Consider the following 20,251-nt stretch of genomic DNA (forward strand, 5'->3'; position numbering starts at 1 on the left):
AAGGTGCAGAGGCACCGTAATGTTTATCAAGCTTCTCTTTAGTCTCCTGAGATGTTTCACCTTTCATAAAGTAATGTTTAATCACCACACGAAATTCTTTTTCGTCCATTTTTTGACAATCACTCGACTTCCTTGATTCACATGAATGTCAAACAAATAAATAGACAAATATGGCTGAAACTTGGTGTGCATTCTTTCCAAAGATGCTACTAACTAAACATGACCTCGATACGCACCGGTGGTGCCATCTCTCAGACTTTGCGTGGAATTTTCAAACGTCCCTCATAAGTAGCTGAAGTAATAATAGTAAAATCAAAATGGAAAAATATATGCTTAGTATTCATTGGTGTGTGTATATAGGTCACCTGGAGCACTAGTTGATAGTTTCTTAACTACATCCATAGGCCACCTGATCCATAACTTAGGAATTACGGTAATTAGCTCATAAGCAGTAAGTACTCTGACAAAAGAAAATGTGTAACCATTGCAATGCAATCTGAAAAGTGATTGCAGCAGAGAACAGAAGAGCATCTTAGAACCCATTCTCCTTTCTTCATTAGGGTCATGTGGGACTCACGTTCCAATATCAGTTCTTAATGTCAGTTACACCTTCCATTTTTTCTGTATTGCTTCATTAGCTCAAACTCTGTCTTTTGTCATCTGAAAATATTTTACACCACATGCAATGGTGAATTACTTTTTTCTTTTTTTCAACATGCTCTATTACATTGTAAAATCAAGCAATGGAAAACCCAAGATGGAATGTGACAATAATATGGAAAGGATAGTTGCCACTCACCATATAGCATAGATGCTGAGTTGCAGGTGCAACGAAAAGACTGTTGGAAGTGAGCTTTTGGCCAACAAGGCACTCTTTTCTCCATGACCACCCACTTGTGATTGTGGTGGTAGACAACCCTTTGTCTTCTGCTGTTAGTAAGGGAATTTGGTTATGATGGGTGGAAGTGGGCGAGTGTGGGTGGCAAAAACTGTTTTGTCACACATTGTGCTTATGAATAGTGTTTAAAATGTTTTGAGTGGTGTTTCATGTGTCAGTGAGGGACAGATGTATTCAGAATTTTCTAGAAAGTACCAAGTATCTTTAGAAGTAGATTTTTCCAGAATGTTCGAAAACCTTTGAAGTTATAGATGACTGAAAATTATAACTACATTATTATAAATAATTGCAATAATTATTAAAAATAGCTGTTAATAGAATCAAGCAATGGAAAACCCGGAATGGAATAATGAAAATATTATGAAAAGGACAGATTGCTACTCACCATGTGTGTGTGTGTGTGTGTGTGTGTGTGTGTGTGTGTGTGAGTGGAGGGGAGAGAGAGAGAGAGAGAGAGAGAGAGAGCTGCATTTGCATGAATTGATTCAGGTCATCATCTCTCTAAGATTAAAATAAGATTTCTCTCATCTAAAACAAAGAGTACCACCAAGAAAGTAATCAGATACAACTCCGCTGCAGCTAATATTACAATAGAAAAATATAGGGAAAAAATTGACAGCAAAACAAGGTAATTGGCATCATCTCCTTGTACATAATTACTAAAGCAGCAGAGAAAACTTTAGGACTCACCAGGAATAGAAAGAGAACATGGTGTAACGAAGTGTGAAGAAGCACTAGAATGAAGAGCTCAAAAATGGAAATGTTAAAAAAAAAAGACTATTTAGAAGAATTCAGATAACACAGAAGAGAAGTGCCAAAAGTAATCCAAAAAATCAAAAGTACCTTTGAAAAACTCTGCTTATGGAAATACAAGAAAATATTAATAAAAGTAATACCAGAAATTTTTACCAAACTTTTGAACATGTACTTAGGGGGGTTAGGACGTCAAACGGGACGACTTGGAGCAGGAGAGACACCACAGGGATTTTTAACTTCCACTGTCTATACTTTTAAAAATAAATTCATAAAACTTTGTCAGAATGACCAGAAAGGATTCAGGATTTACACTTATAGTGGTGGAAGTTCAAAAATATAAGAAAATAATTTATATTTTTATGTCTATGTTTCACATTTTTTTCACTTACTGTTGGCTGCATTTGTTGCTATAGGTACACTTTTCTTCATAAGTAAGGGAGATTCTTCGGTTAATTTTTCACAGCATACAAACCATACTTACAGATGTATGAAACTCTAGAATTTTCCAAATATATTAAAAACTGTAGTAAAAATTGAGATAATGAACTATAATATTTGAGTTTTTTTCTAAACATAAAGATTAAAATGTAACAGCACATTCATGTTTTCATGAATTAAATAATTTCTAGAGTTTCATACACCTGTAAGTATTGTTTGTATGCTGTGCAAAATTCATTGAAGAATCTCTCTTACTTATGAAGAAACGTGTACCTATAGCAACAAACGCAACCCATAGAAGTGAAAAAATGATGAACTTTCACATGTAAAAAAAAATTATTTTGTTATATTTTTTAACTTCCACTGCTATGATAGTGAATCCTGAATCCTTCCTGGTCATACTGACAGTTGTATGAATTTATTCGTAAAAGTATAGACAGTGGAAATTAAAATGTCCTGTGGTGTGTCCCCAGCTCCAAGACGGCCCGTTTGACGTCCTACCTCCCTTAAAGGGTATCAAGCACCAAGTATGTGTTTCAAAGATGAAAATAGCAAAATAGGCTTAAATAACAAAGAAAATTACAAAATAACATCAACATTTTTTTGACACTCTTAAACTTTCCAGTTTCAATGGTTAAGTTGGAGTTTCCAGCAATTCCACAAACTCGGGTGTAAGATTTCCCACCAACAGAGTGAGAAATTTATAAAGCTATCAAATCACTCAGAAGTGGTGAAGAATCTATTACAGCAGAATTATTGAAATGGTCAGAACCAAAGATTACAAATAATCTAAAACTGCTTTTTGAGAACATTTGAAAAACTGAAGAGATTCGAGAAGGGTGGGAAATAGCATTAATCCACCCACTGCATAGAAAGAAAGACAAACAAAATGTCAGTAATTATAAACGAGTGCCACTTCTGTCAGTGACATACATAATATTATCAAAAATTCTCCTGGACAGTGTGCAGAAGCTTCAGACAAACAAGGTTTTCAAAATGGATTAGATTTTTTTACTTCAAGTCAATGATTTGCCACACAAAGTTAACCAGCAAAACTTGTGATAGTGTTATTTATTGATATCAAGATAACATTTGATTCGATAGACAGAGAGACAGCAGATAAAATCATTAGAGATGGTATAAAGCCAAATTAGCTAACATAATTCATGAAACTCTAACAAAGATCGTGTCTAAATTTACATTTATGGAGGAACTACCTCAGCAATTTGAAATAAAAACTGGGGTTAAAGGAGGAGATGGTTTATCATCTTTACTGTTTGACTGTATTCTAGACAAAAATATGAGGATCTGGAATTTGGAGTTAGTCACAGAGTTTAACCAATAATTCTAGGAAGGAAACCAAATGGAATTAAGGTAAACTGCTAGGATTTTTCAGTACTTTCAGAAACTCTGACACACGCAGTTATTCAAATAAATCTAGAAGAAATGGCAGGTAGAACAGGTCTCAAAATTTCAGCTGAAAAAAGAAAATTAATGGCAAACATAAATTGTCACCAAAATTCATAGAAACACAAATAGGTAAAATAGAGTGAGTTAGTAAATCCAAATATCTTGGAAACACTATACAACAGAATGAACTAGAAAAATTTGCATTAGATGTAAGTGTTAACAAATGGGAAAGAGCATATGGTTTGACAAAGAATATTAACAACAAGAAAATGCGTATCTAGAGAAACAAAATCCAAACGCTAGACCACACTAGTATGACCATAATGTTTATATGGGTGTGGGTGCCTAACAGTGAACTATAAGCTAGACAGAATAGATATACTTGAAAGACAGACAGAAAACAATGAGTGCAATACAAACTACAGATGGCTGGAAAGTAAGAAGTAGTGAGGAGATCTACAAAAACTTTGAGAAAATATCAGAAGTAATAGCTAAAAGGAGCTTAATATTTTTTTGGACGTATCTAACAAATGAATGAGAACAGGCACACAACACAAATATTTCTGTACTTCTAGAAGAAGAAATCGGCAATAGAATGGATTAAAGAAATAAGGAAAGCTCTAGAAAGAAACACCATAAGAATCAGGAATAAGGCAGAAGTCTTTTCAAGAATAAAATATTAAATTTAGGCTTCCAATGCAGAAGAGATAAGAAATTGGGAACAAGATGAGCAGAAGAAAGGAAAGGACAATATGGGGGAAGATTGGAGTACTACTGTAAAAACAGAAAACGTGGAAAGATGATGAGTTGAAGTTGTTACTGGATCCTTATTGGTCAATATAAAAATAAATAATAAAAAAAAATCAGCAATTGCTGTGAATATTGAGAAGGTTTAACTGAAACCAAAAGCAGTTACATTGCCAGTAAGCACAAAAATGCAAATAATTTAATTTTTGGCATATGGGACACAGTTAATAGCAAATGCTACAGTGAATTCACCACTAATCACAATAGGAGTCTTAAATGACCCATGCAAAATTGTAAATATGTTCAGTGACTATTCTCATTAGTTAATAGTTATTTCGCTCATAAATATAAAAATCTTCAGTACAGTTTCAAGGGCAATCTCTCGAAGGACAGCTTATTTCTAGCTCCCACTGATGAGAGAATTGAGCAACTTCATTTTTCATTAAAATATTTTATATCTGCAGGGCATGATGAACTAATCAACATATTGATAAAACTTTTTCTACAGTATTGAGAAACATCGTTGAAATAGGTGACTTTACAGAAAGTCTAAAAAAAAAAAAAAAAAAAAAAAAAAAAAAATGCTTCTGGGAAGAAAGATGACAAAGAATAGAAATTTAAGGCCAATTTCTGTTTTGCCAGTCGTCCCTTAAGATAATAGTAAAGGTGATCTACAACAGAATCGTAACTTGTGTGAACAAATAAAATTAAATTTTTGAAATCAAAATCAACAGATCAGTTTCTTGAAGAGGTGAGAAGTTGTCTAGAAAACAAGGAATGTGTATATCCCATGATCTCGAGAAACTATTTGACAGTCACTGTTTCAATATTATCAGATAAATCACAAAATATTGAAATTAGAGGTATTGTCTATGGCTTGATGAAATCTTAAGGTAACAAATTGGAAACAGTTGATAGTTATAAAAACAGCAAGTCATGTATGAAGGTCCTAAATCACTAGCATTACTTAGCATATGCCTCAAGATTCTTTACTTTTATTGCTACTCTTGGTTGTATATGCTAATGAATTAAAGGCTATTCTCTCTCTAATGAAGTAGCTCTGTATGCAAATGATGCATCTGTTCTTTACAAACACAAATCCTACTATAAATTAGAGATGTGCTGTAACAATGGTTTAAATAAAATAGCACCGTATTATGAAGGAAGCCATCTCAGTGTAAGCACCAGCAAAAATCAACATGGAATTAATAGAAATAGACAAAGTGATACTGGTGTAGAAGCTAAATAGGTAACAAAATTGTAAAAACAGAATTTCATGTAAAGTTTTTGGAAATAACCATTTGTGACAACCTAAAATTGGACCATGATGTAGACTCCTCAACAAATGAAATACCCAAGAATATATCTGCACTAAATAGGTTAGCCAAATACTGTAAAGACACTGTTCCACTAAAGACTGCATATTATTCATTATTTTCCTCAAGCATTATTTATGGGATAGAAATGTGGGAAGCAGCTACTCAATGCAAATGCAATATATGTTATTGGTCCTGTAGAAAAGACTGTGAAAATCATTTGTGGGACTTGACCTAAAGTGTTTTGATGGTGTTTACTCCCAAAAACTGGTACTTTAACTTTAATTAATGAGTGTTTTAAGTGAATTTCTATTGTTCACAACATTGCAGCCAGTCTGCAACATCAGTCCACACCAGCATAACAAAATAACTCTACTTACCAGAAATTTTTTGCCCATGAAAAATACTGTAATTTCAGGTAGACTATATCATCTTGCAAGAAATGAATGTCGCACTGAACTTTAAGAAAGATGTCTTTCTCTTACTGTGTCTTAATATTTAAAATATAATGTACTTCTATCAGAAGAAATAAACTAAAATTTGCTGCCGTTGGACCTACGCTAATCATTTGCTGTAGCATAAATAACGATAACGTTGTTGTTGTTGTTATCATCACCACCACCATCGTAGTATGTTAGAGAGTAGTGGGAAATAACTTTTGATTGGGACATTTGTTTTGTTACTATTTGAATATGAGAAATAATTTTTATTTCTATCTTTCAGAAAAGCTGTGCCTACGCCAGATTGGAACCAGGTGCTAGCAACAAGAATGGTGCTGGGGGAGAACCTAATACAATACACTCAGCTTCTGAAGAAACATATAAGAGAGAACTTCAGTATCTTCACAAGACAAATGAACAATTTCTTGAAAAAATTCGTAAGCTTGAGTCTGATTTGTTATCACAGGAAGCACTCAAGGAAAAACTGAATGAGTATGAAGGAGAAAATATGAAGCTTAGGAAAATTGCAGAAGAAAAACAGGCAAAAATGATGGATATGCAAATCAAATTTGATGAAAAATTTAAAAATTCAAAACGTGATTTCACTTTCCAAATCTCTATGTTGAACAGCAAAAATCTAGAGTTAGAGAAGCAGAGAGAGATTTTGGGAATCGAGCTAGCAGCAGCACTTGAAGAAATAAGATTATTGAAGCTGTCACTCAAGAATCCAGTGGAAGAAGTAAGTTTGTGTGTTTTTTCTTAATGTAATGTAAACATACTTGTTAAAATTTAAACTGTAGGTTTAAACACTTGTTTTCTGTATTTCCTAACCCAGTTCTGATAGTCCATTATTTTTCCTGGACTCTGTAGTCATATTCCAAAATTGTAGGGATAAAAGTATACATCAGAACACCATACATGTATTGATTTCTTTCCCTTTAAAACTGTAGCATAACAAGCAACTTTGACTCTTTACTGGACTAAATCCTGGTATGGTTTTATGAAAGCTGCTGAAACTCAATAGGCCTAGACATTAGAACTTTGAGGAATGGCATGACATTCTCACTTTTACACTCTGTTTGCGAATCCCATTCCCTTGGTTTAGTCTCCAGACAGCACATTTCTTCTGGAGTGTAGAAGACTGTAGACAGGGTGTATATGACCTGGGACAACCGGTAGATTTGGGAAAAACCCGGAAATTTTTTCATCCGGGAGAAAACCAGGAAAAAGCCGGGAATTTTTTAGAATTCCAGGAATTTTTTATTGTTTTAGTTTTCTGTTAATTTTTTGTAATTTTGACTGGTAAGAACCGATACTACTGCAGAATAATAGTTCAAAAACGAGAGAAAAAAATGAAAATAACTTAAATTGCAAAGAAAATGCGCCATATACAATGACACTCAGTGCTCATGGAAGCGTCTGCCAACAGCAAAATGTGTCAAAGGCCTTAGGAGGACCATGCAATGCTTCATAACAACAAATTGCCTCCGCTGAGTGTGCAGTCAGAACTGTTTACATTAGATTCGTTTTAGCAGGTAAGAGTGGGTTCATGTGCAGTTGAGGCGTGTTTTAGTAGTAGATTCTCCCACTCCTGGCTAGAGGAGTGTGGCTGTTGGCTGTGCAAGCAGTCGCAGCAAGCAGCTAGACGCTACCGGGAGGGGGGGGGGGGGGACTTGTTTCACAAATTGATTATTCATAAGATTTAGAAGTGCATCCCTGTTGGTTTTTGAACATTTGTAAGTTGATTTCTGAATGAATCTTAAGTTGATTTTTGAATGTGTGCATAGTGTACGTGATGTCACTGTCAGGAGAATCCTCGTCGCATATAGAAATAAACTTTCCGCAGACAAAAGGGGACGGGGCTATACACGCTGAACGGAGTAAAGCCAAACGGATCAATGCTAATCGCTGTCTGATTATGAGGTTGATTGGGTTGGCGAATGATTAGTGTTGTTCTAATTGCTAGTGAAGTCCATAGATTCAGACCACCAGACTGGAAGTAAATGACTAACAGGAATGACAGGTGAGAAATATTACGTATTATCTTCTCGGTGTATCCAAGAAAATGAAATTTTGACAGAAAATTTTTGGCCAGATGGTGACACTAGTAAGAACCAGTCGCTTAAGTTCTATTCTGGAAGTGACGCGGAAAACATGTTGTACGGACATGTAACGACACCTAACCGTGAATAAACTAAACCTGTGGTTCTGACAGGGTTAGTGAAGTTAATCGATGAACAAATTTTGACAATGGCAGGAATAGCTACGGAATTGGTGATGACAAGATTGTTTGTTAGAATGTGAAAGGAGAAGAAATGGGGACATCACACAAATTATGGAAGAATAAGACATTTCCAATTTTATATGAAAATTTCGTAATACTACTTTCCGATCCCATGCTTGAGAAACTGGAGCGTATGAATGAAATGTGAAACTATTCCCTAATGTAAAGCTTTTTGCTTGTAGTAGGCATAATAGGCATTTGATATTGATACTTTGTGAATTATATTCTGTTGTGTTATAAAAATGACCATTTGTGCCAAAAGTCTCGTTTATTTGGTGCGTGCTACAATTGCTGCAGTATTAGAAAGGCCTATTTTATCTAGCAGACAGTGACAAAATAGACGTAATCAGATCGAGAAACCACACCAGGCTTGGGTATTATTTGTATCAACAGCTTTTTCAATATTAGGTAGCGACATTTCGATTTTTCGTGGCAAAACGTTTGACGAACTTTGATGAGGTAATAGATTCTTTCACAGAAAGGAAAGCATGCCATGTAAAGCTGTAGCAAGATTAAAGAGAGAAAAAAAAATGCTAGGAGCTAAGGATTGAAGAAATGTGTACTTTCTTGCTTGTCTCTTGTCTGGATTGGTTTTATGTATCCTGTATTTAATTTTATGTCACACAAAACAGCAAGTTATTAGCTAATAGGCAATAAAGAGTACAAATTTTCTGAAGAGCTCTTGTTCTGATTACAAACAATCCCATTCGCTATTAATTGCGAGAGGGTTTTTCTTTTAAAAAAAAAAAAAAAAGGGGGGGGGGGGCGGCAGGCTGTCATACCGGCAGACTGGGAGCAGGAGAGGCACCATATGACGTTCCAATTTCCACTGCCAGAATATAGTTTGATGGCATCATTTTACAAAATATACACATTCCAATTCCACAGAGGGAAATACAGTGATGTACGATAGAAGAATGCTATATGAAGAGACTTTGGCACACTTAAGACCAAATAACATGTTTTATATTTCCTCGAAGACATATGTTTCAGACTTTTCAGAAAGATGTGTGCCAAAATATTTTTGAAAATTCAATTATTTTTTTCTCTCTCTCTCTCTTTTTTTTTTAAGCATTGGTTCGGGTAGCAAATATTGTAGATCTGGGGCTGATGCAGAGTAGTCTGAGTTATAGTAGATAGTCTCCACGTGACCCGTGTTTACATTTAGTGATTTTGCTGTTTCCCCTTCATTTACTCTCACGTCATATGTGGCCGGGAGTTATCAAGTGAATTAAAATAAGTTGACATGATTATGGAAGGCTAAAATATGTTATTAGTTTTAGATTTTATTTTATTTCCGCCTTTCTGACACTCGAGCATTAATCGCCTTGCAGAACAATGAAGTTATTTTTGTCTGTTTGCTAAATAAATTTGACTTTTATTAACCTTTTCTGAAAAGGCAGTCAGTGTATTTGAAACGAAAGGTTTAATTCTACAGTACTGGCTAGTTTCAACTGTTTGCTGCATTTCAAGTGCATGTTTTCATCTTTTATCGAATATGGCATTATGCCATAATAAAGAACCAAACATGATATAATACAGTACTGGTGCTCCAAGAAAATTTACATTCCAAAAACCACACTGAAAAGCTTAATATCAGGTCGAGGTCTACTTCATTGGGAATCTGGACATATGAATGTGCACTTTAAATGTGCAAATTTTTAGTATGGTTCACGAAATTCCGATGCTCTTGGAGTATCCTGTGATGTTTTGTTTCTTTTATGATATAATGTATGATCTTCCAATGTTTTACACATTGTACATATGGGTTTCCTGCGTCATGGTAGCTGTGCAACTGTGGTGTCACCTGTTATGGGCACACTCTAGCAACTGCTGGAACAAACCTATTTCTAACAGGTCGCAGGAAAATATTGCGAATGGTGGTTTGAAAAGCGTTACTTTCAAAGTAAATATCCTTTCACAGGAGTTGAACTATGTGGGAGAACGTACCATGAATTTCTTAATTCACAGAGCATTTGACTCTCATTTAAAAAACACCTCTTTGATGAGTCATTTAGAAGAATTTCGAACCCAGAAGATCAGACATTTATGTCATTATTAAAAATTTTACTGGCACATTTGTGTGGCATATTCTAAGAGTAACACGCGGAGAAAGGTCATTATTATATGCGAAATCTTAGCTTGTATTGCAGCTTATTAACCTTATAGACCAATATTATATGTGAAAGCATTGCTTTTCTTGTAGCAACACTATGTATATTAATTTAAACTATTAACTTTCTTTGTTTGTGTGTTCGTGCTAGTTAACAGTGATGTTGCTGGAAGCTGACTACATCACGTGTCGTATGCTCTGAACATCTGCTGTCATCAGCTGGCGAGATCACGTTACATGAGCTAAGACTGGCTTACAAAAGCACATCGCAATCTCGATTTCAATAATTTGGAAAGTAACATGCGGTGATTGGTGGAATTCCAATGTACACTTTCATAATACAAAAATATGCAGTGTACATGTTGCTGCACATCAAAGATATTTCCAAAAGTGTCTTTTTCCCTAAGTTTCGTTTTCTAAAGTGCTACATCTACATCTAAATTTATACTCCGCAAGCCACCCAACGGTGTGTGGCGGAGGGCACTTTACGTGCCACTGTCATTACCTCCCTTTCCTGTTCCACTCACGAATGGTTTGCGGGAAGAACGACTCCCACAAAGCCTCTGTGCACGCTTGAATCTCTCTAATTTTACATCCATGATCTCCTCGGGAGGTATAAGTAGGGGGAAGCAATATATTACATACCTCATCCAGAAACGCACCATCTCAAAACTTGGACAGCAAGCTACACCACGATGCAGAGCGCCTCTCTTGCAGAGTCTGCCACTTGAGTTTGCTAAACATCTCCGTAACGCTATCACGTTTAACAAATAACCATGTGACGGAACGCGCCGCTCTTCTTTGGATCTCCTCTGTCAACCCGACCTTTACGGATCCCACACTGATGAGCAATACTCAAGTATAGGTCGAACGAGGGTTTTGTAAGACACCTCATTTGTTGATGGACTACATTTTCTAAGGACTCTCCCAATGAATCTCAACCTGGCACCCGCCTTACCAACAATTAATTTTATATGGTCATTCAACTTCAAATCGTTCCGTATGCATACTCCCAGATATTTTACAGAAGTAACTGCTACCAGTGTTTGTTCCGCTATTATATAATCATGCTGCAACTTCTCTGTATACTACAGCATCGTCCACGAAAAGCCGCATGGAACTTCCGACACTATCTACTAGGTCATTTACATATATTGTGAAAAGCAATGGTCCCATAACACTCCCCTGTGGTACTCCAGAGTTTACTTTGTCTGTAGACGTCTCTCCATTGAGAACAACATGCTGTGTTCTGTTTGCTAAAAGCTCTTCAATCCAGCCACACAGCTGGTCTGATATTCTGTAGGCTCTTACTTTATCAGGCGACTGTGCGGAACTGTATCGAACGCCATCCGGAAGTCAAGGAAAATGGCATCTACCTGGGAGCCTGTATCTAGTATTTTCTGGGTCTCATAAACAAATAAAGCGAGTAGGGTCTCACATGATCACTGTTTCTGGAATACATGTTGATTCCTACAGAGTAGATTCTGGGTTTCCAGAAATGACATGATACACGAGCAAAAATCATGTTCTAAAATTCTACAACAGATGGATGTCAGAGATACAGGCCTATTGTTTTGCGCATCTGCTCGATGACCCTTCTTGAAGACTGGGACTATCTGTGCTCTTTCCCAGTCATTTGGAACCTTCTGTTCCTCTAGAGACTTGCGGTGCACGGCTGTTAGAAGGGGGGCAAGTTCTTTCGTGTACTCTGTGTAGAATCGAATTGGTATCCTGTCAGGTCCAGTGGACTTTCCTCTGTTAAGTGATTTCAGTTGCTTTTCTATTCCTTGGACACTTATTTCGATGTCAGCCATTTTTTCGTTTGTGCGAGGATTTAGAGAAGGAACTGCAGTGCGGTCTTCCTCTGTGAAACAGCTTTGGAAAAAGGTGTTAAGTATTTCAGCTTTACGCGTGTCATCCTCTGTTTCAATGCCATCATCATCCCAGAGTGTCTGGATATGCTGTTTAGAGCCACTTACTGATTTAACGTAAGACCAGAACTTCCTAAGATTTTCTGTCAAGTTGGTACATAGAATTTTACTTTCGAATTCACTGAACGCTTCACACATAGCCCTCCTTACGCTAACTTTGACATCGTTTAGCTTCTGTTTGTCTGAGAGGTTTTGGCTGCATTTAAACTTGCAGTGAAGCTCTCTTTGCTTTCGCAGTAGTCTCCTAACTTTGTTGTTGAACCACGGTGGGTTTTTCCCATCCCTCAGTTTTACTCGGCACGTACCTGTCTAAAATGCATTTTACGATTGCCTTGAACTTTTTCCATAAACACTCAACATTGTCAGTGTCGGAACAGAAATTTTCGTTTTGATCTGTTAGGTAGTCAAATCTGCCTCCTATTACTCTTGCTAAACAGATAAACCTTCCTCCCTTCTTTTATATTCCTGTTTGTTTCCATATTCAGAGATGCTGCAACAGCCTTATGATCACTGATCCCATGTTCTGCGCTTACAGAGTCAAAAAGTTCGGGTCTGTTTGTTATCAGTAGGTCCAAGATGTTATCTCCACGAGTCGGTTCTCTGTTTAATTGCTCGAGGTAATTTTCGGGTAGTGCACTCTGTATAATGTCACTCGATGCTCTGTCCCTACCACCCGTCCTAAACATCTGAGTGTCCCAGTCTATATCTAGTAAATTGAAATCTCTACCTAATACTATAACATGCTGAGGAAATTTATGTGAAATGTATTTCAAATTTTCTCTCAGTTGTTCTGCCACTAATGCTGCCGAGCAGGGAGGTCGGTAAAACGAGCCAATTATTAATCTAGCTCGGTTGTCAAGTATAACCTCCACCCATAATAATTCACAGGCAGTATCCACTTCTATTTCACTAAAAGATAAACTACTACTAACAGCAAGAAACACGCCACCACCGGTTGCATGCAATCTATCCTTTCTAAACACCGTCTGTGCCTTTGTAAAAATTTCGGCAGAATTTATCTCTAGCTTCAGCCAACTTTCTGTACCTATAACGATTTCAGCTTTGGTGCTTCCTATCAGCCCTTGAAATTCCGGTACTTTAACAACGCAGCTTCGACAGTTTACAATTACAATACCAATTGCTGCTTGGTCCCCGCATGTCCTAACTTTGCCCCGCACCCTTTGAGGCTGTTGCCCTTTCTGTTCTTGCCCGAGGCCATCTAACCTAAAAAAAAGTCCAGTCCACGCCACACAGCCCCTGCTACCCATGTAGCCAACTGCTCCGTGTAGTGGACTCCTGACCTATCCAGCGGAACCCGAAACCCCATCACCCTATGGCGCAAGTCGAGGAATCTGCAGCTCACACGGTCGCAGAACCGTCTCAGCCTCTGATTCAGACCCTCCACTCGGCTCTGTACCAAAGGCCCGCAGTCAGTCGTGTCGACGATGCTGCAGATGATGAGCTCTGCTTTCATCCCACTAGCGAGACTGGCAGTCTTCACCAAATCAGAAAGTTGCCGGAAGCCAGAGAGGATTTCCTCCTATCCATAGTGACGCACATCATTGGTGCCGACATGAGCGATCACCTGCAGATGGGTGCACCCTGTACCCTCCGTGGCATCTGGATGGCAGTCTTCACCAAATCAGAAAGTTGCCGGAAGCCAGAGAGGATTTCCTCCTATCCATAGTGACGCACATCATTGGTGCCGACATGAGCGATCACCTGCAGATGGGTGCACCCTGTACCCTTCGTGGCATCTGGAAGGACGCTTTCCACATCTGGAATGACTCTCCCCAGTATGCACACAGAGTGCACATTGGTTTTCTTCCCCTCTCTTGCTGCCATATCCCTAAGGGGCCCCATTACGCGCCTGACATTGGAGCTCCCAACTACCAGTAAGCCCACCCTCTGCGACCACCTGAATCTTGCAGACTGGGGGGCAACCTCTGGAACAGGGCAAGCAGCCATATCCGGCCGAAGATCAGTATCAGCCGGAGACAGAGCCTGAAACCGGTTCGTCAGACAAACTGGAGAGGCCTTCTGTTCAGCCCTCCAGAATGTTTTTCGCCCCCTGCCACAGCTCGAGACGACCTCCCACTCTACCACAGGTGAGGGGTCAGCCTCAATGTGGACAGTATCCCGGGCAGCCACAGCCGTAGTCCGATCGGGGGATGCATGGGATGAGCTGGCCGTCCCCGACAAACCCTTGTCCGAACCCCCACAGTGATGCCCATTGGCAACAGTCTCAAGCTGTATGACTGAAGCAAACACTGCCTGAAGCTGGGAGCGAAGGGATGCCAACTCAGCCTGCATCCGAACACAGCAGTTGCAGTCCGTATCCATGCTAAATTATGTTGTGCAAAGAATGTCTGAACTAATCTACAGAGAGCACAAACAATTAGACACAAAATTTAAACGGTTATTAAAATACAATATTGCCTAGTAAATGCAGTAATGCTGCTACTTGCGCACTGCTGACACACTGCTCAGCGGCAGGAGGAGACTACACGATTTTACACTATTCAGGCACTAAATTGCAATGCTAAAACTCTCAGATACTAAAATACACCCGAAATTTATGAATTAAACAAATCAAGTACCTAAAAACACGCAAAGAAATTAAGAATTAAACTATGTAACAAGTAAGTGAGCTAACAGTATACGACTTGCTGCTGGCAGCCGGGAAATTCTACGCCCGCGTATAAAACCATAACCATTCAAAGGATTGACAAGTTCCGAGGGAAAATATACTGTCACTTAACATGGGAAAAGTGTGTTTTCACCTGGAAGAAGGTGTGTTTTTAACTGGGAAAAATCCGGGAATTTATTTTCCTTGTCCGTATGTACACCCTGATAGATGGAGAAGTACGGGTCTTCAAAATGACTTCCTTTCAGCTAAGCAAATCATAACAGCACACTTAGGTTTTTCAAGCTGGGAGTATTTTAAAAGTTCATGGATATCTAGGACTAGATCGCGTCAGATATTACACAATAAGAGAGAAACTTAAAAAATTTTGCTTCAAATGATTAAATTGAAGTCAATGGAAAAAATAGCATTTTTCGTTTTAACTATTAACTATTTGTGTACAATGTATTCCAATAGGTGTACTTAAAACTCTTACCTTTCAAAATTATATGTTCCTTCTTAACAAAGAATATGGGAAAGTGAGGGGAAATGAAAAGGGGGGAGGGAGGGAGGGGACAGGGTCACTCACCTTGCTTTGTCTCTGTTTCACTTCCTCCTTAACAATCATTTCAATTGAAGTTTCCATTTTACAAAAACTTATAGTAGCTTTAAAAAGGTCATGTCAGATTTTGTCAATGGGATTAACTTAAAATTGGAATCTCATTTTGTCACTACATTTCTGACAGTGCAAATTATGCAACCTATTGTTAGAATGTACAGCTTTATCTGTACTCTGGAAACAACTGTGAAAATCATGGCAGAGGTTACTTCTCACAGTAATTTCTTTTTTTTTCTGTTCCACTCATGTATGTAGCACAACAAGAATGATTGCTTAAATGGCACTTTGTGCTGCAGTTATTCTAATCTTGTCTCTGTGGTCATTGTGGGAGCTGTATGTTGATGGGGGTTGTACTATAGTGTAGATTCCTCACTAATCATCGTTTTTTTGCATTGTAAGTAGGCTTTCATGTGATAGTTGGCATCTTATCTTCAAATGTGTGCCAGTTCAGGTTTTCCAGCATCTCAGTGTTGCTCTCCTATGGGTCAGACAAACCTGTGACCATTTGTGTTTCACTGTACACATTCAATATCCTCTATTAGTCCTATTTGATATGGGTCCTACACACTTCAGCAGTACCGCAGTGTACTGGGATAAGGAGCCAGAATGCTCGTAAGCAGTCGCCCTTGCTGATTCATTGAATTTTCCCAGTACCCTACCAATGAACTGAAGTCTGCCACTAGTTTTATCTATGGCAGTCTGTGTGCAAATATGGTTCACTTATGTTGTAGTCAAAGGATGCTACATTTTTGTATTTTGTGAAGAGCACAATTTTACATTTATGGACATTCAAAGAGCATTGCCAATCTGTGTACCAGTTTGAAATCCAATCAAGATCTGACGTAATACTTGTGGAGTACCTCTTTTTTCCAGACAGTAGTTCATTATACTCCCTTTGTCAGAAAAGTTCCAGGAAAAATTTTTTATTTCTGAGTTTGCAATAAAAAAGGAACAAATGTTTTTATGTTACGTGGTATGTGTGTGTCCTTGAAATGACCTTGGCCATGTTTCCACACAATCACTATGTGTGTCAGTGCTTTGCTTAGCAACATACTGTTTTAGGCTTATTAGTTACAGTAACATAATGGGTGTTGATTGTAAGCGGAGTGAACTTTAAGTTCGGGACCCTTGGTGAAACATGGACAGTGATTAAGCAACCATATGCAGGTGAGGCACGTTCAAGTTGTTCATGGAACAATAATGATGTCATGAAAAGGATAGATTGCTAACCACCATATAGACGAATGTTGAGGCACAGACAGTGTAATGTTAAAAGTAGCTGGTTTGACTGCCACAGTACGGACTGAATCTGACAGGTCAGCTATGGGATAGCATGAATGTTTGTCGGAGCAGCTAGCTGTCAGATGGACGCTGACAGTTTATCTAAATGCAAGTAAAGGTAGCTAGCAAGTCACGAAGCCCAGAGGTTATCAGGGTTTTCCTGGGCAGAAAGAAGGGTGTGTTTTGGCGACATGGTTGCAGGACAAGCTAAGATGAGGGACCTGTGACTTAGATTGTCATGACTAACATAATTTTGAGGAACAATATGTAAAATTCATTAAAAATCTGCTAAAGAAAAACCAATAACAGTTTTGAAACTGCGACAATGAGATGAACTCATTGAATGTATGGAGCTTCAATAGTTAAATAGTTATTAACATTATTATCACTATTCTTTGTAATGAATTGTAACAGCTGAACCCATCACAAAAGTCACTCTTGTGATATGCCACATGGAAGAGGATAATGGCTGCAATATAATGAACAGATTATTTTTTTAACTAAGCAAATAAAAAAAGTTATAAACAACTTAGTTAATTGCACAAATAGTGCCATAACTGTTATCCTCCTCAGAGACACAAATGATCTTCTTCTAATAATTTCGATGTGTATTAATTATAATTTTGATGTATAAAATAGTGCATTAGAATTTTGACTGAAGTGCGTATATGGTGATTAATGTGTTTGAGATCTGTTTAAAATTAAGGAAATAATATATAAATGAGTTTATTAAGAGGTTACAAAATGAATGCAAAAATTTCTACGTACTTTGTCTTATGGATTTATCTGAGATTATTGTGAAAATCACAAATGGCGGTCAGGATGAATGTACCTGCACTGAGTCAAGGAGTGATCATCTGACCGAATCTTTAAATAAGGGTGCAGGGCAGAGCTCATGGTCTTTCACCTGTTGTCTTGCATCTGGAGTTTTCGTGAGGTATTTTTGTCATAGATTCGACTGGAGTTGGAAAAAGTTATGGGCGGCATGTACGCTGCAAATGTTGTTTTCATGTACTGGGACTTACGCATTATTATTTAGTGCACTCTGCAGGGTGTAAATGTTCTGTCTGCACAAAGCAGTTTCAAATTTTGTGTGTGGGAGAGAGAGAGAGAGAGAGAGAGAGAGAGAGAGAGAGACTTACATCAAAGCTAAAATCAATCTATTTGAGCAGTGTTGTTATCCTATGGGGTTTCAACCAACATATGCAACCTCAATATATTTTTTACTAAATTATTCTCTAATGTCTCACTCCTATTAACATTATTAGTTGTGTTTTTGGGCTAAAGAGTGACAATGTATGGCCACTCACTATTGACAATAGCAAGCCACGCTCGAAGTTAATGGCTGTACATTGGTCACACTCTGGCGGAACTTGCATCATCATAATTGTTTGCATCAAAAGGGATACATGACGTGAGGAATAGGAGATAGAACACTAGAAAAAAATGTTGTAACAGAGACAACATTAAGACTGACGCTTTTGGCTGTAAGCTCAACTACAAATTCTGGGGGATGGCAGTTCAAATTCCCATTGAACTGTCTAGATTTCGGTTTTTGGGATTTCTCTGGATCACTTAAAGCAAATGCTAGGATTGCTTCTTTGAAAGATGATACCCAGTTCTTTTTCCCATGATTCTTCAATCCTCACTTGTGCTCAGTGTCTATTGATCTCATTGTCTTCGGAATGTTAAACCCTATTCATTGTTGTGTTTTCTTGTGCTAACATTTCACAAATTTGCCAACCATATTGCTTTCTCATAGAATATTTTTCTTGAAAAATGTGTTAAGCTCCTGATTTGCTTATACTTTTAAGGGGGAACGACAGTGTGGTAGAGAAAAATATTTCTCAAATTCAGGACTTTTTCCTCCTTAATGGAATTTAGTAGACAAATGGGGTTTACTGCAATGAATAAAGCATGCATTGAAGTTTTAATTGGTATTTTTTATTGAAAAATATAAATATCTTCACTATGTAATTGGGATTTTCCCGAGGCAGCTCTGAAAGGAGGTACATCAATGTTTGTCACTGTAACTCTGGTTGTAGTTATCTGAAACATGAAATTAACATGTTATCTTGATCCCTGCAGACGTAATTTTAGTTCATTGTATGGATTTTAGATATTTGAAAAAATACCAAATATCAACAAAAAAAGGTCAGCTATAATGAAATGAAGAGAATTCAATTTGCTTCAAGAGACACAAAAAAAATCATTAAATTTGGATGAAAATTGTAGCACAGACAACAAAAACCATACCGAAAAACTTGATTTTAAGAAAAATGTGTTTAATGTTTGACAAGTATTTATTATATGAAAAAAGGACAAAGCTTGAAACTCACAGGATATTATCATGCCTGCTTCATAATAATTATCGCCCCAGCTAGTGGATGATCATTTTCTGCTACTTTGTCCTGATAAGCCCTCATTTTCATCTTCAAAGCCCTTTTCATCACTGAGCACAGTGCTGCTGGTGTCTGTCTTCACAGAATTGGCGCATTTCATCGCCGATTTTGATTTAAAGGGCATTTGCCATGTGTATTAACACAAGTTTGAAACCTGTCCCCAGCAGCTTCTCTCTTCAAAATTAACTACACTTTTATTATCTTTGCATATGATATAATTTGAAATAGACAAAAACTGTGATAAAATTGAAAAGTCTGTAACCAGTTGTCACACATCTTGATGTGTGTCCCAATCTCTATGCACAAATATTCCTTTCCACTGCATGTACAACACTGTTGTTATTTTCTATTTGGTAATGATTCATTACTTTACGTTTTTTAAACCATCACTCCTAGATTTTGCTGTTCTTGGAGAGCCTTTCTGATCCAATTTTGCTAATTTAAATGTAAAAAAAATACGAAAAAAACTGATTTTCACTTTACACTGAACAATAAAAACACTCATCTCTGAGTACCTCTGTCTGACGCTAACTCAGCCACAAAACAGCTGACTGAGCATCTTCCAGGGGACCAGCATGAGAAAAGTGAAAGTCTACTATGTGTTTCCCCATTCGAATCAGCCCTAAACATCTCACGGAGGCAACGAAGGGAATGTGAGTGCGGAACTGGTTCTTAAAATGCCAAGGCATGCTGTGCACACTCAGCTTCAAACGCTCGCAGAATTGTTACTTCTTGGGATTCGCGCTTAATATTTTGGGGAATAATTCTTCAATGTATATACTTTAGAATTCTGTAATTTTTAAAAAAAATTGAGTTTTTTCAACCGTCAGCCTGTCATTCCCCTTTAATTGGCTGTTGGCTAATGTTGTGTGCACACTTTTTTTGGTACCCATCGGGGGTGGGAAGCCACTTTTATTTATTTTTATTCATCCAAGTATCTTCTTACAATGAAACAGGAAGGTCATGATAATACAGTAATACACACACTCA

The 20,251-nt window shown here is 37.6% G+C and overlaps 1 protein-coding gene across 2 annotated transcripts in view; it reads left to right on the forward strand.

Moving 5' to 3' along the window:
• LOC126259052 (centrosomal protein of 112 kDa-like) overlaps nucleotides 1-20,251 on the forward strand; it is a 166,976-nt gene that overhangs the window by 39,134 nt on the left and 107,591 nt on the right. For both annotated transcript variants that reach the window (XM_049955692.1, XM_049955691.1), the window contains exon 4: nucleotides 6,289-6,744. In XM_049955692.1, the coding sequence (XP_049811649.1) occupies nucleotides 6,289-6,744 (456 nt within the window). The remainder of the gene's footprint in view (nucleotides 1-6,288; nucleotides 6,745-20,251) is intronic.

This window comes from Schistocerca nitens, chromosome 1 (assembly GCF_023898315.1).
Source record: "Schistocerca nitens isolate TAMUIC-IGC-003100 chromosome 1, iqSchNite1.1, whole genome shotgun sequence".
Lineage (NCBI taxonomy): Eukaryota > Metazoa > Arthropoda > Insecta > Orthoptera > Acrididae > Schistocerca > Schistocerca nitens.